Source organism: Heterodontus francisci, chromosome 2, assembly GCF_036365525.1.
Source record: "Heterodontus francisci isolate sHetFra1 chromosome 2, sHetFra1.hap1, whole genome shotgun sequence".
NCBI classification, from domain to species: Eukaryota; Metazoa; Chordata; class Chondrichthyes; order Heterodontiformes; family Heterodontidae; genus Heterodontus; species Heterodontus francisci.
Window position 1 is genome coordinate 96,474,172 of NC_090372.1, and position 15,832 is coordinate 96,490,003.

The 15,832-nt window shown below is 43.6% G+C and overlaps 1 protein-coding gene across 6 annotated transcripts in view; it reads right to left on the reverse strand.

The window, feature by feature from the left end:
• LOC137345699 (ATP-dependent translocase ABCB1-like) overlaps positions 1-15,832 on the reverse strand; it is a 165,482-nt gene that overhangs the window by 100,999 nt on the left and 48,651 nt on the right. For all 6 annotated transcript variants that reach the window (XM_068008965.1, XM_068009000.1, XM_068008993.1 and 3 more), the window contains exons 4-7: positions 15,057-15,207; positions 3,905-3,953; positions 1,989-2,180; positions 1,693-1,864 (exon numbers count right to left, since the gene is read on the reverse strand). In XM_068008965.1, the coding sequence (XP_067865066.1) occupies positions 1,693-1,864; positions 1,989-2,180; positions 3,905-3,953; positions 15,057-15,207 (564 nt within the window). The remainder of the gene's footprint in view (positions 1-1,692; positions 1,865-1,988; positions 2,181-3,904; positions 3,954-15,056; positions 15,208-15,832) is intronic.

The following is a 15,832-nucleotide window of genomic DNA, read 5'->3' on the forward strand; positions in this document are numbered from 1 at the left end:
TTTGATAAGGTCCCGCATGTGAGATTGGTTAAGAAGGTACAAACCCATGGGATCCAAGGCAATTTGGCAAATTGGATCCAAAACTGGCTTAGTGGCAGGAGGCAGAGGGTGATGGTCAAGGGTTGTTTTTGCGAGTGGAAGCCTGTGACCAGTGGTGTACCGCAGGGATCGGTGCTGGGACCCTTGCTTTTTTACTGTACATTAATGATTTAAATGTGAGTATAGGAGGTATGATCAGTAAGTCCGTAGGTAACAATTGAAAATTGGTGATGTCGTAAACAGTGAGGAGGAAAGCCTTAGATTACTGGAAGATATAGATGGGCTGGTAAAATGGGCAGAGCAGTGGCAAATGAAATTTCATCCTGAGAAGTTTGAGGTGATGCATTATGGGAGGACTAACAAGGCAAGGGAATATACAATGGATGGTAGGATCATACGAAGTACAGGGAGTCAAAGGGACCTGAGTGTACTTGTCCATGGATTACTGACGGCAGCAACACAGGCAAATAAGGTGGTTAGGAAAGGATATGGGATACTTGCCTTTATTAGCTGAGGCACAGAATATAAGAGCAGGGAGGTTATGATGGAGCTGTATAAAACGCTAGTTAGGCCACAGCTGGAGTACTGTGTACAGTTCTGGGCGCCACACTGTAGAAAGAATATGATTGCACTGGAGGGCGTGCAGAGGAGATTCACCAGGATGTTGCCTAGGCTGGAGCATTTCAAGCTATGAAGAGAGACTGGATAGGCTAGGGTTATTTTCCTTAGAGCAGAGAATGCTAAGAGGGGACCTGACTGAGGTTTACAAAGTTATGAGGGACATTGATAGGTTGGATAGGAAGAAACTTTTTCCCTTAGCGGAGGAGGTCAAAACCAGGAGGCATAGATTTAAGGAAAGGGGAAGGAGCTTTAGAGGCGATTTGAGGAAAAATGTTTTCACCCAGAGGGTGGCTGGAATCTGGAACACACTGCCTGAAGAGGTGGTAGAGGCAGGAATTCTCACAACATTTAAGAAGTATTTAGATGAACAATTGAAACGCCATAGCATACAAGGCTATGGGCAAGTGCTGGAAAATGGGATTAGAATAGATAGACTTGATGGTGGGCACGGACCTGGTGGGCCAAAGGGCCTGTTTCTGTGCTGTATAACTCTATGACTCTATAACAAGGATTGTGGGGAAATATATACCTCACTGTGTTAAACTATGCACTGTATTGATGTACCATACATAAATAAAACTGTTTTTTGCACCAAGGGTTTGTCAGGTGTAGGTCAGAGTGTCTATCCAATTTGAAGAGGAAGGAGAATGCACATAGCAACACATGGTATATTCCTGTAGCCAGTGTTGAGAGTAAGGGTCCTCTGTTTCATTCATTGAGTGTTGCTATAGTGTACATAGATACTGGCTACAAGAAATATGCACTCTTAGATTATAGGGGACATGAGGTTCACATACAGGAGTAGCTGATGATATTGAACCCAAGATAATATCCAATGTAACCATCCAAAAATGTGATACTCCATTAAAATACCAGTAATATTATAACAATATGTTGAACATTCAGTTTATATCAACACATTACTTCTAGGCTTATATCTCAAATATTCTTGGTGATTTTATTTGCTTTCTATACTGTTATATTAATTTACTTGATTGTTTCTCTGAAGTGTTTTATTTTGTTTGTGCCTACCTTAGACCACAGCGCAGCTGATAATGCAAGGAGGGGGCTGGCAGCCAGAATTACCAGAGTCAACTTCCATCCCCTTACAAAACCAATTATGATACCTCCTGCAAAAGTTGAGATGCACTGGAACAGAAGTCCAATCTTATCACCAATTCCTTCATTGATTTTGTTGATGTCACTGGTCAATGAAGAAAACACAATGATTTCCAAAGAAATTAAAATGCTATTATTTTAAGCAACAAAGCTCTTTTGAGGAAAATTACATTTATTTATCTAGTCTGAAAATGTAACATCATTCTCACGCTGTTAGACGTGTGTTGAGTTGTCCAGCTGGGTTAACATCAAACCAACCAATCTCTTTCCTCAGTACAGCATGAAAAAATATCTTTCGGAGTCTTCTTGTCTGTCTTGCTGAAGCCAGAACCCAAAAGGAAACTTGGATGTAAGCAAATAGTAGTGCTGCTGCTCCAATTGCAACATAGTAATAGGAAAACCTAGGATGGAAGCAATGAATAATTGTTTTCTGAAAAAAAATCACATTTCCCCTTCTATAAAAGGTAAGAATACCCAAAGGACACAAGAGCACATAAAATAGGAGCAGAAGCAGACCATATGGCCCATCATGCCTGCTCCGCCATTCATGGCTGATATTAGGATTCGACTCCACTTTCCCGCCTGCTTACCAGACCCCTTGATTCCGAGAGACCAAAAATCTATCTATCCCAGCCTTAAGTGTATTTAACGATGGAGTATCCACAACCCTCTGGGGAAGAAAATTCCAAAGTTTCACAACCCTTTGAGTGAGGTATTTTCTCCTCATTTCAGTCCTAAATGATTGGTCCCTTATCCCGAGACTGTGCCCCCATGTTTTAGTTTCCCTGAGCTGCGGAAATAATCAGTGTCTAACCTATCCAGCCCCTTTAGAATCTTTTAAATTTCAATGAGATCACCTCTCATTCTTCTAAATTCCAGAGAATACAGACGTAATTTACTTAGTCTCTCATCATAGGACAACCCCCTCATCCCAGGAACCAATCTAGTAGACCTTCGCTGCACTGCCTCCAATACAAGTACATGCTTTCTACAATGTCGAGACCAAAACTGCACACAGAATTCCGGATGTGGTCTCATCAACAACTGTAGCAATACTTCCTTATTCCTGTACTCCAATCCCCTTGCAATAAAGGCCAACATGCCATTTGGCTTCCTAATTGCTTGCTGTACCTGCATGTCAATTTTCTGCGTTCCTTGTACAAGCACATACAAGTCTCTTTGAATATCAACACTTACAAGTTTCACACCTTTTAAAAAGATTCTGCTTTTCTATTCTTGCAACCAAAGTGCATAACTTCACACTGCCCTACATTATACTCTATCTGCCATCTTGTTACCCACTCACCTAACCTGTCTAAATCTCTGCAGCCTCTCTGTGTCCACCCCACAGCTTACCTTTTCACCTACCTTTGTATCATCAGCAAACTTAGATACATTGCTCTCCATCTCTTCATCTAAATCATTAATATAGACTGTAAATTGCTGAGGCCCCAGCACTGATCCTTGCAGCACTGATCCTTGCAGCACTCCACTGTTTACTGCCAACTTGAAAATGCCCAATTTATGCCCACCCATTGCTTCCCATCTGTTAACCAATCCTCTATCCATGTTAATATATTACCCCCAACTCCATGAGCCCTTATCTTGCCTATTAACCTTTTCTGTGGCACCTTATTAAATGCCTTTTGGAAATCCAGGTATACGACATCTACTGGTTTCCCTTTATCTACCCTACAAGTTACATCCTCAAAAAACTCTAATAAATTTGTCAAACAGGATTTCCCTTTGGTAAAACTTGTTCTAATCATACTGTGCTTTACTAAGCGCATTGTTAACACTTCCTTAATAATAGATTCCAGCATTTTCCCAATGACTGACATTAGGCTAACCGGCCTGTAGTTCTCTGTTTTCTCTCTCCTTTCTTGAAAAGCGGTTTAACATTTGCCAACTGCTGTTTTGTTTTTGATTTTCCTTAGAGTGGTATTTTCTAAGGTATTCCTTCGAGTGAACAACTGAGAATTGGTAATGTCTGCAAGTGGGTCTGTCACCTTCTACTATAGGTTTTTCGAAACAAATGTGATAATTCAGGAAATGCAATGGATTTGCAGGTATATCTGCTCACTATGCAATATTTTGCGGAAGTAATTATTACAGTAGCACTTACTTAGCCATTTGTTCTTCAAAGGGTGCATCATCACAGTCTGTCACATTTACTGTAATAAACCATGATAAAAATACAATTATATTGCATAAAAAGGAAAAATATATTTTGTACAGCACTGATTTTACACTGCGAAATTATACTTAAATACTTCGAATAGATATCACTAGGTAAAATTACACTAAATTATTTATTTGAAGCTATGCCAAAGTCCATTCAACCAATCACAACATGACATGCCTTCATATACTGCTGCTGATTGTTGTGCTTAGTTCATCCTTGTTCTTTTTATTTAATTGAAATATTGCAAATTGTTTCTTACTATTAATAATGCTTCAACTAATGCCCAACTAATGTAGACATTCATTGTCTTGAATGTACTGGAGAATGTACAGGCTTTCTTATTTGTACCATCAAAAAAGGCACAATTTAGCCTGTTGTCTCGCACAAATGCCATTTGAAAGGTTGCTCACTTTGATGGAGACACTCAAAAGCTAAACAGTGAGAATACATATCTGGCTATCCCTTATAGCAGTTGCAGTTAGACCTGTAGTTTTGAATGGGAAGTTTAAGAAACAGAGATTCATTGTAACTGGAGCTCCAAGTTTAACCTAGGGTGGGAGCGCGAAGTTGGAGGGGGGGGGGGGGGGTGGGGGGGGGAGAGGGTGCAGAGCCAGAGCAAAATGCCAAAGGCAGTGCCAGCTTTTTAAAAAATTCATTCATGGGATGTGGGCATCACTGGCTATGCCAGCATTTATTGCCCATCCCTAATTGCCCTTGAGAAGGTGGTGGTGAGCTGCCTTCTTGAACCGTTGCAGTCCATGTGAGGTAGGTACACCCACAGTGTTGTTAGGAAGGGAGTTCCAGGATTTTGACGCAGTGACAGTGAAGGAACGGCGAGATATTTCCAAGCCAGGATGGTGTATGACTTGGATGGGAACTTGCAGGTGGTGATGTTCCCATGCATCTGCTGCTTTTGTCCTTCAAAGTGGTAGAGGTCACGAGAGGTCTGCTTTGTTCTGGATGGTGTCGAGCTTCTTGAGTGTTGTTGGAGCTGCACCCATCCAGGCAAGCTTGAGGCTCAACCAATAGTAATACAGATCTAATTGAAATAGCCCAACCCTGGCTCCCGCACAAAGCCACCGCACATGATGTGGAAGCTGGTGGGCCGAGCATGAAATTGCATGGCTGTAGGACACTTCCACAGAACCAACAAAACTATGCTCAGGAAGATAAGTGATGGGGGAGGGGTGTGGGCGGGGGTGTTGGGAGAGATGCCAGGAGGAGCACTCCTGCTCCGCAAGGAAACCTTAAAAAGGAAATATAATGATTAACATAGCTTGACCTCTTTTGACCCTGATCCTGCTTGCTGAGCTTCAGGACTGTGTAAGTATTGTGCATGCCACAATAGCTTCAGGGTCTGAATTACACCAACAAACTACACCAACTTGCATTTTTTATTATTCGTTCATGGGATATGGGCATCACTGGCCTTGAGAAGGTGGTGATGTACTGCCTTCTTGAGCTGTTGCAGTCCTTGTGGTGTAGGCATACTCACGGTGCTGTTAGAGAGAGAGTTTCAGGATTTTGTCCCAACGACAGTGAATGAACCACAATATATTTCAAAGTCTTAATAGTGAGTGACTTGCACCTTGAAAATAGTAAACCCCAACATATAGGAGGCCCTTGCCTGAATGTGGCAAATGGCCTCAATACTCCTGAAAACCCAGGTGGGTGACACAAACACTGAGAGAATGCATTCGGCAGCATCTCGCCGCCATTTTAGTACCCTTGCTTGTACCATTTCCCACTGGCGAGAAGGGTAAAAATCTGAACTTGTATGTTGGAATGCAAAAGAGAGTACTCCTACAGAAGAGAACTTCAGCTGAGCCATCTAGTTTAGGAACTGAGGGGTGTAATATTACTGTCAGATATATGAGCAGTTAAGTCCAGATGTGGCTGTGATTTGCCAAGAGAAGCATTGCATAAAGTATAATGCAGGTACTAGAAAAAAGAAACTTTGTGTAGTCTGCAGTTTAAATTCACAATTTGTGTAGGTTATAGTGACTGAAGCTACAACAGCTGTTGTATCTGCATCAACGAAAGGATATTGGCCAGAGTTTGCAGTCGGCAGCAAAGCCAGGGAGCTCGCTGCTGACCATAAATTAAGTCTCACTGAGAGACCTGGTGATGGCTCTGGTGTGAATTTAACCTCGATCACCGTGTTTTGCTATAGAGGTTAAATTCACGTCAGAGAGATCATGACGAATTTCAATTGATTGCAGCATTCTTTCCTGAGCCTTCACAGTGCAAAGCTGCAGTGATGTCATCATCAAGTTGTCCATGTAGCCAATCACATTGAAGGATTTTCATAGACCCCCCACAACAGGAAACAAAAACCAGTCAAATAAAATCTAAAGATTGAGACATACATGTGGGGTAAAAGTAGAAGCTAAAATATTCTGAAGCAACTTTTTTTCAAGCAAATTATTAAAAGAACTAGCTTTAAAAAACTATTAATCATTTAGCAGCACCCCATGATTACAAAATTATTCTTTCAGAGCCAGTGCTGTTGTTCACATTTTATTCATCACATCACTGTTTAAAAAAAAAACCCAGTTACACCTTTTTGAACAAAGTGTAACTTTTTACGAGGTTTCAAAAGGCGATTTCGGAGTGGGAATGTGGCAATTCTCATTGATTTCAATGATTGCCGGCTCCAGGAGAGGCTTCCACGGTGCGACCTGTTTGAGCACACTGAGGAACAGACTCCAACTTTTGGATTTCCGTGCTAATCTGCGCATATCCGCCATCCTGAAGTTGCGCTCAGTTTCACAGGGGTAATGATGACAAACGCGAACAGTTTGCCATCAACCCACCCCACCCCCACAAAATCCAGCGCAATGTTGTCCCTTCAAGTACCTGCAGACTTCATAGATTTACAGAACCAGACTATAGATGCCTACTAAAATTCAGAAGTTAGACATCTTGGGTCATGGTTACAGTCAGACTCAAGACTCAAAGATAGACTGAAGCCTAAGTGAAATGACAAAGCCGAGAACCAAGCGAGGACCAAAGATTATGGGAGGGTGGTAAAGGTTAAGAAAGGAAAGTTTGTTTTTGCAAATAAAAGCTCTGACTCTTACTATCAGACTGAAATACAGAGGCATGACTCAGTAAAGGACATTTAAGTTAATTATTACAAAATGTAATGAATCACATTCTATTATACAGTTGTTTGTCATTACTCCATGAAATATCGCTGAAGCTGCACTTTGACACCCATCAATGAGTAATAAACAAAAGTTATCATACCTACAAAGAACAGGACAGCACAGGAACAGGCCATTCGTCCCTCGAAGCCTGCGCCGATCTTGATGCCTGCCTAAACTAAAACCTTCTGCACTTCCGGGGTCCGTATCCCTCTATTCCCATCCTATTCATGTATTTGTCAAGATGCCTCTTAAACGTCTCTATGGTACCTGCTTCCACCACCTCCCCCGGCAACAAGTTCCAGGCACTCACCACCCTCTGTGTAAAGAACTTGCCTCGCACATCCCCTCTAAACTTTGCCCCTCTCACCTTAAACCTATGTCCCCTAGTAACTGACTCTTCCACCCTGGAAAAAAGCTTCTGACTATCCACTCTGTCCATGCCACTTATAACTTTGTAAACCTCTATCATGTCGCCCCTCCACCTCCGTCGTTCCAGTGAAAATAATCCAAGTTTATCCAACCTCTCCTCATAGCTAATGCCCTCCAGACCAGGCGACATCCTGGTAAACCTCTTCTGTACCCTCTCCAAAGCCTCCATGTCCTTCTGGTAGTGTGGTGACCAGAATTGCACGCAATATTCTAAGTGTGGCCTAACTAAGGTTCTGTACAGCTGCAACATGACTTGCCAATTTTTATACTCTATGCCCCGACCGATGAAGGCAAGCATGCTGTATGCCTTCTTGACTACCTTATCCACCTGCAGTGCCACTTTCAGTGACTGTTGGACCTGTACGCCCAGATCTCTCTGCCTGTCAATACTCCTAAAAGTTCTGCCATTTACTGTATACTTCCCACCTGCATTAGACCTTCCAAAATGCATTATCTCACATTTGTCCGGATTAAACTCCATCTGCCATTTCTCCGCCCAAGTCTCCAACCGATCTATATCCTGCTGTATCCTCTGACAATCCTCATCATTATCCGCAACTCCACCAACCTTTGTGTCGTCCGCAAACTTACTAATCAGACCAGCTACATTTTCCTCCAAATCATTTATATATACTACAAACAGCAAAGGTCCCAGCACTGATCCCTGCGGAACACCACTAGTCACATCCCTCCATTCAGAAAAGCACCCTTCCACTGCTACCCTCTGTCTTCTATGACCAAGCCAGTTCTGTATCCAACTTGCTAGCTCCCCTCTGATCCCATGTGACTTCACCTTTAGTACCAGTCTGCCATGAGGGACCTTGTCAAAGGCTTTACTGAAGTCCATATAGACAACATCCACTGCCCTTCCTTCATCAATCATCTTCATCACTTCCTCAAAAAACTCAATCAAATTAGTGAGACACGACCTCCACTTCACAAAACCATGCTGCCTCTCGCTAATAAGTCCATTTGTTTCCAAATGGGAGTAAATCCTGTCCCGAAGAATCCTCTTTAATAATTTCCCTGCCACTGACGTAAGGCTCACCGGCCTATAATTTCCTAGATTATCCTTGCTACCCTTCTTAAACAAAGGAACAATATTGGCTATTCTCCAGTCCTCTGGGACCTCACCTGCAGCCAACGAGGATACAAAGATTTCTGTCAAGGCCCCAGCAATTTCTTCCCTTGCCTCCCTCAGTATTCTAGGGTAGATCCCATCAGGCCCTGGGGACTTATCTACCTTAATGCTTTGCAAGACACCAAACACCTCCTCCTTTTTGATAATGAGATGACTGAGACTATCTACACTCCCTTCCCTAGGCTCATCATTCACCAAGTCCTTCTCCTTGGTGAATACTGATGCAAAGTACTCATTTAGTACCTCGCCCATTTCCTCTGGCTCCACACATAGATTCCCTTCTCTGTCCTGGAGTGAGCCAACCCTTTCCCTGGTTACCCTCTTGCTCTTTATATATGTATAAAAAGCCTTGGGATTTTCCTTAATCCTGTTTGCCAATGACTTCTCATAACCCCTTTTAGCCCTCCTGACTCCTTGCTTAAGTTCCTTCCTACTGTCTTTATATTCCTCAAGGGATTCCTCTGTTCCTAGACCTCCAGCCCTTACGAATGCTTCCTTTTTCTTTTTGACGAGGCTCACAATATCCTGCGTTATCCAAGGTTCCCGAAACTTGCCAAACTTATCCTTCTTCCTCACAGGAACATGCTGGTCCTGGATTCTAATCAACTGACGTTTGAAAGACTCTCACAGGTCAGATGTTGATTTACCCTCAAACAGCCGCCCCCAATCTAAATTCTTCAGTTCCTGCCTAATATTGTTATAATTAGCCTTCCCCCAATTTAGCACCTTCACCCGAGGACTACTCTTATCCTTATCCACAAGTACCTTAAAACTTATGGAATTATGGTCACTGTTCCCGAAATGCTCTCCTACTGAAACTTCGACCACCTGGCCAGGCTCATTCCCCAATACCAGGTCCAGTACGGCCCCATCCCTAGTTGGACTATCTACGTATTGTTTCAAGAAGCCCTCCTGGATGCTCCCTACAAATTCTGCCCCATCCAAGCCCCCAGCACCAAATGAGTCCCAGTCAATATAGGGGAAGTTAAAATCACCCACCACTGCAACCCTGTTACCTTTATATCTTTCCAAAATCTGTCTACATATCTGCTCCTCTACCTCCCGCTAGCTGTTGGGAGGCCTGTAGAAAACCCCCAACATCGTGACTGCACCCTTCCTATTCCTGAGCTCCACCCATATTGCCTCGCTGCATGACCCCTCCGAGGTTGTCCTCCCACAGTACAGCTGTGATTATTCTCCTCCTTAACCAGTAATGCAACTCCCCCACCCCTTTTACATCCCCCTCGATCCCGCCTGAAGCTTCTAAATCCTGGAACATTTAGCTGCCAATCCTGTCCTTCTCTCAACCAAGTCTCTGTAATAGCAACAACATCATAGTTCCAAGTACTAATCCAAGATCTAAGTTCATCTGCCTTCCCTGTTATACTTCTTGCATTGAAACAAATGCACTTCAGACCACCAGTCCCACTGTGCTCAGCAACATCTCCCCGCCTGCTCTTCCTCTTAGTCTTTCTGGCCTTATTTACTAGTTCCCCCTCATTTATTTCACTTGCTGTCCTACTGCTCTGGTTTCCACCCCCCTGCCACACTAGTTTAAACCCTCCCGAGTGACGCTAGCAAACCTCGCAGTCAGGATATTTGTGCCCCTCCAGTTTAGATGCAACCCGTCCTTCTCGTACAGGTCCCATCTGTTGCTGAAGAGATCTCAATGGTCCAGATATCTGAAACCCTCCCTTCTACACCAGCTGTTCAGCCACGTGTTTAGCTGCACTATCTTCCTATTTCTAGCCTCATTGGCACGTGGCACAGGGAGTAATCCAGAGATTACAACCCTAGAGGTCCTGTCTTTTAACTTTCTTCCTAACTCCCTAAACGCCCCCTACCGGACCTCATCACTCTTCCTGCCTATGTCATTGGTACCGATGTGTACCATAACCTCTGGCTGTTCACCCTCCCCCTTCAGAATGCCCCCTGTCCGTTCAGAGACATCCTTGACCCTGGCACCAGGGAGGCAACATACCATCCTGGAGCCTCTTTCACATCCACAGAAGCGCCTATCTGTGCCCCTGACTATAGAGTCCCTTATAACTATTGCTCGTCTGCACTTTGTCCCTCCCTGTTGAACAACAGTGCCAGCTGTGGTGCCATTGCTCTGGCTGCTGCTGTTTTCCCCTGATAGGCCATCCCCCCCAACAGTATCCAAAACGGTATACTTGTTAGAGAGGGGGATAGCCACAGGGGATTCCTGCACTGACTGCCTGCCCCTTCTAGCGGTCACCCATCTATCTGCCTGCACCTTGGGTGTAACCACTTCTCTAAAACTCCTGTCTATGATGCTTTCCGCCACCTGCATGCTCCTAAGTGCATCCAGTTGCTGCTCCAACCAATCCATGCGGTCCGTGAGGAGCTGCAACCGGGTACACTTCCTGCAGATGTAGTCGACCAGAATGCTGGAAGCGTCACGGACCTCCCACATATCACAGGTGAAGCATTTCACCACTCTAACTGACATTTCTAGCACTAATTAGTTAATTAATATAAAATAAATACTTATTAAATCCTTACTAAATTGTTATAATTAACTATATGGTCCCTAGTGCTAGATTCCTGCTATAAATATTAAATTCTAAGTAAATACAGTAATCTCCTCCCTCTGGTTTAGTTACTCTACTTATTAATTAGTTAATTAGGGTTTTAATCAATTTACTGTTTTCTGCAGATAATATCACAGGAAAACTATGGGTAAGGGGCGCCATTTAGCTTGTCTTAATTCATCCATCACGAATGCATGTCCGCATTGTGACTGTTTTTTTACAACCGAGGTGGGAGAACTGCACTGTCTTTCTCTAGTTCCACTTCTCCATGGGTCACAACATATATTTAAATGTTTACCCAGTTACCGATATGGCCAATTATATACCAACCAGGTTTCTTTAATAAACAAGAAAATTATTAATTTATTATAAAGCAAAACTTATTTAGTAAAGATGCAAAGCATTAACACACAGATTAAAATATGAAAGTTCCCTTTTAAATTAGCCCAACACACACACAAACACACACAAACACACACACACACACGGTTAAAGAAAAAATAACCAAGTTGTCTCTGCAGCGATCTTTACACAAAAGACAAAAAAAAACTTTGACCAAATACTTGTTAATTCTTGAAGGAAAAGGATAAGATATGGAATCATATCAGTTGTTCCTTTTCTGGCATCCCAAATACGCGTCCGGCTGTCACTGGGATCTTTTTGGAGCAGTTCTTTTCAGGCGACATTGCGGATTAGTCTGGCAGGCTTTCCAAGAGAAATGCGGCATCAAGAGTTTCAGCTCTCACTCTGGATTCTCAGGGTTTCTCAGAGAGGTGGAGAAAAGGATGAGCTGCTTGCTTCTCTCTTAGCAGTCTGACCCCCCAACATTCTCAAAACAATCCAAAACGAAACAAACTCTTGACCACCATAAATCTTAACATGTCACTTCTCTGTTAACAACTCCCCCTACTCACCAAGGCTCCTGTTGTTTTATTAACTTAAGATATGTGACATCCAGTAAGGGTTGTTTTTAAACAGAAAGGTCAAGTCCTTCCAGTGACCTTTTTTAAAATAAAAAAATAAAGTTCAACATCTATGGAATCTCTTCGGTCCTCCAAATGAATCCATTTCCACAATTCTTAAACATGAGTCCTCAAAAAATATTTTAAAATGGAAGCACTTTCATGACAGGTTGAAACTTAATTCAATCTTTAATTTGGAATACATCTCACGTAATGACTTCACGTTGCTCCATAAATAATGGAGCATTTGTCCGAAACAATTGGTATTTATTACATGTTATGAATTTTATAGCTACTATAACTTCTCAAAATGAATTGTGATTAATGTTTTTATTTATTATTTTTAAAGAGATACAGCACTGAAATAGGCCCTTCGGCCCACCGAATCTGTGCCAACCAACAACCACCCATTTATACTAACCCTGCAGTAATCCCATATTCCCTACCACCTACTTACACTAGGGGCAATTTACAACGGCCAATTTACCTATCACCTGCAAGTCTTTGGCTGTGGGAGGAAACCGGAGCACCCGGCGAAAACCCACACAGTCACAGGGAGAACTTGCAAACTCTGCACAGACGGTACCCAGAATCGAACCTGGGTCATGGAGCTGTGAGGCTGCGGTGCTAACCACTGCACCACTGTGCCGCCCAATGTTCCCCTATGATATCATGATAATCATTTTTAAACAACATTAAAATGGAAAAACTCTCTGTCCTCCAAAATATCTGGGTAAAAAGGCCCACTTGTTGTGGAATGAACCTGGGGCTGGATTTTATGTAGGTCGCTGAGGTCCCACTGCTAGGGTCAAAAGCAGGGAGTGATCCCACTTCAGCGGGCAGTGGGACTGGGGCCACATTTTACTGGTGGCAGTCAATTAAATGTGCATCGCTGGGACTGCCATTTCTATTAAGGATGGAGGCCAACCCCCAGAACAGCTGGCCCAATCAGAGGGCCAGCAACTCAGCAGCAGCACTGCTAGCAGTGGCCACTTGCTGGGGCTGCACATGGAAGATGAGATTGCATCGATGGCCATGTGCCCTCAAAGTCAGGTAAGTGGGGTCTGGGGCACTGGGGTCAGTCAGGCAGTCTCTGTCAAGGGAGGGGGGTTGTGGGGAAGATCACTGAGTGCCGACAATGACTGTTGCCGCAGGGATAGCCATTGCCACCAGGGGACCCCTCTGTGATCCAGGAGTGCCCAAAAAGTAGGCCCCTCCTCCCCTGGAGCCCACTGGAAGGCTGCTAGGCAGTCTCCCCAAACGATGGGAGGCCCCCGCGGCCACTGGTAAAATGCCATCAAAGGCAGGAAGAGGCCCTTAATTGGCCACTTAAGTGGCTCATTTGGGCTCCAGGCAGGCGGGCCATCTGCCACCTTTCCCGCTGCTAGCAAAATGATATGGCAGTGGGAAGATGACAGGGATGCCACCCGATGCCTTCCTCTGCAATTTTGCCAGCCTTCTTACCTCCCAGCCTGTCACCAAAGGCCTGGTAAAATGCCACTGCTGGGACTGGATTTTACCAGCCCCCCGATGTTGGGGGTCATGGTGGGGGGAGGGGCGGGGGGCAGGTGGCCTGGAAAATATGTCTGGGAGAGGCCCGCCACGGGCTTCGATGCCAGGAAGGCCTCGCCCCCATATTACCAGTGGCGGCGAGGCCTCGTCGTGGCATCCCAGCCCTGCCGCCGATCAGCGACGGAACATTAATTTAAATATGTAAATGAATGTTAATCAATCACTTTCCTCCACCCAACGGCCGTCCCACGCTGATATTCCGGCTGGTTGTTGGGATTCCCGCGCCTTCGAATCTCCAATTGGAGAACTCTTCCTATTGGTTGAGGGGATGGTGGGAAGGGGTTGAGGGTCAAAGTTAGTAACGTTCAGGGGGAAAAGTTTGCAATCGAAATAAAAGATTTTTTTTGTGGGGGGGGTGGGTGGGAGGGCAATTTATATTTTGAATACTCATTGTTGGGGTGGGAGAGGTGATTCAAAGTGGTAGTCCAAATTAAATTTTTTTTTTTGGAGACCAGGACCGTTAAAGATTTAAATGTAACTGGGGGGGCTTGAATCCCTTTAAAAATGGCGCTGGCACCTGCGTGGTGGTGCCAGACTCCTTTGTCAGAGGCGGAGTGCCCGCCTCCTCTACGTCATCAGGGCGAGCATTCCGCCCCCTCCATGTTAATGAGCCTCTGCGTAAAGAATTGCGGCAGCTCAGCGGTGCACATCTTATGTGTGCACCATGCAGTTTTTGAAGCTCGCCGCTGAGATCGGCAACGAGCTGTAAAAATTCAGCCCCTGATTTCTGATGCTCCAACTCTATGATATTTTACCAGTTGAAAGTGACAAAATTCAACCCTGTGATTTTAAACTGAAACCTCCTGGTTAAAGCATAAGAATTGTTCAGAATAGGAAAAAGTCATTAACCCCATTAAACTTGTCCCTTTTGATGGACTAACCCTACCTACCACTATATCACTCCTCTTCCCAGAAACACATCTAACAGTCTACTGAATTTGATTATGCTGCCCACTTTGATGATCTTTCTTGGTAACCTATTCACAGAGCTATTGTTCCTTTGGTGAAAAAAGTCTTCCATCCTTATTCCCAACTTCCTCATTTTTAATTAAGGTCCCTGGGTATTTGAAGCTTCCCCTACAGTAAGCAACTTACCTGGCTGAAGTGAGTAAATCAGTAAGACAGTGCCTTCAAGCTATTTGTAACCTTTTTTCTGGGTTTCCAACTATAGTGCTTAGTTTCTTTCAATTATCTCTACTTTTATCAGCAATCAAATAGACAGTATTATAAATAAGAAATGCACTGGTATCAAAATCTTTACAAAAGGTACCAACTACTTACGTGATATATTAGCAGACTGTGCCTGGCATATAAAGCCATTTGTCATATCACCAAAAACAATGGACAATAGCGGAAGGCACATTCCATGAGCCACTGCAGCTATAATTCCAACTACCATCAGCAAAATGTCCACACCATCTGCAAAACGAAACTAAAAAATGTGAAAAATAGATGAGTTTTCAATTTTCCTTTATTCGAGTTATGGGAAAATGGACAAACATAAAATATCCAAAGATGATGGGAAGATGTCATAGCAAACTAAAGTGCAAGAAGGCTGGCAATACTTTACAGCTTTCCTATTGCTCTATCCCTGAGCTACTCTATTTAAATCAAGTGCAAATGTCAAATAATTGGCAGTCTCTGTGCAACAAGGTTGTGATTGTGCTATATTGCTGGCGTGCTTTTAAGTCCGAACGGATAATTCTTTTGTTTTTTTACTTCTTCCTGATGCTGGTTAGTAAAATATATTTCAAAGAGACAACATGGCTCTTCTGTTGCCTCAGACAGAATTGTAAACACTCCTCAGTGAGGAACCTAAGAAGAGGAGTGGGTTATTCAGCCCCTCAAGCCTGTTCGGGCATTCAATTGGATCATGGTGGATCTGTATCTTAACTCCATGTCGCCTCCTAAGTTGCATAACCTTAATATTCTTACCTAGCAAAAATCTATCAATCTTAGTTTTGAAATTTTCAATTGACCTAGCCTCAATACCTTTTAGTGGGAGAGATTTCCAAATTTCCACTACCCTTTGTGTGAAGAAGTGCTTCCTGGCATCA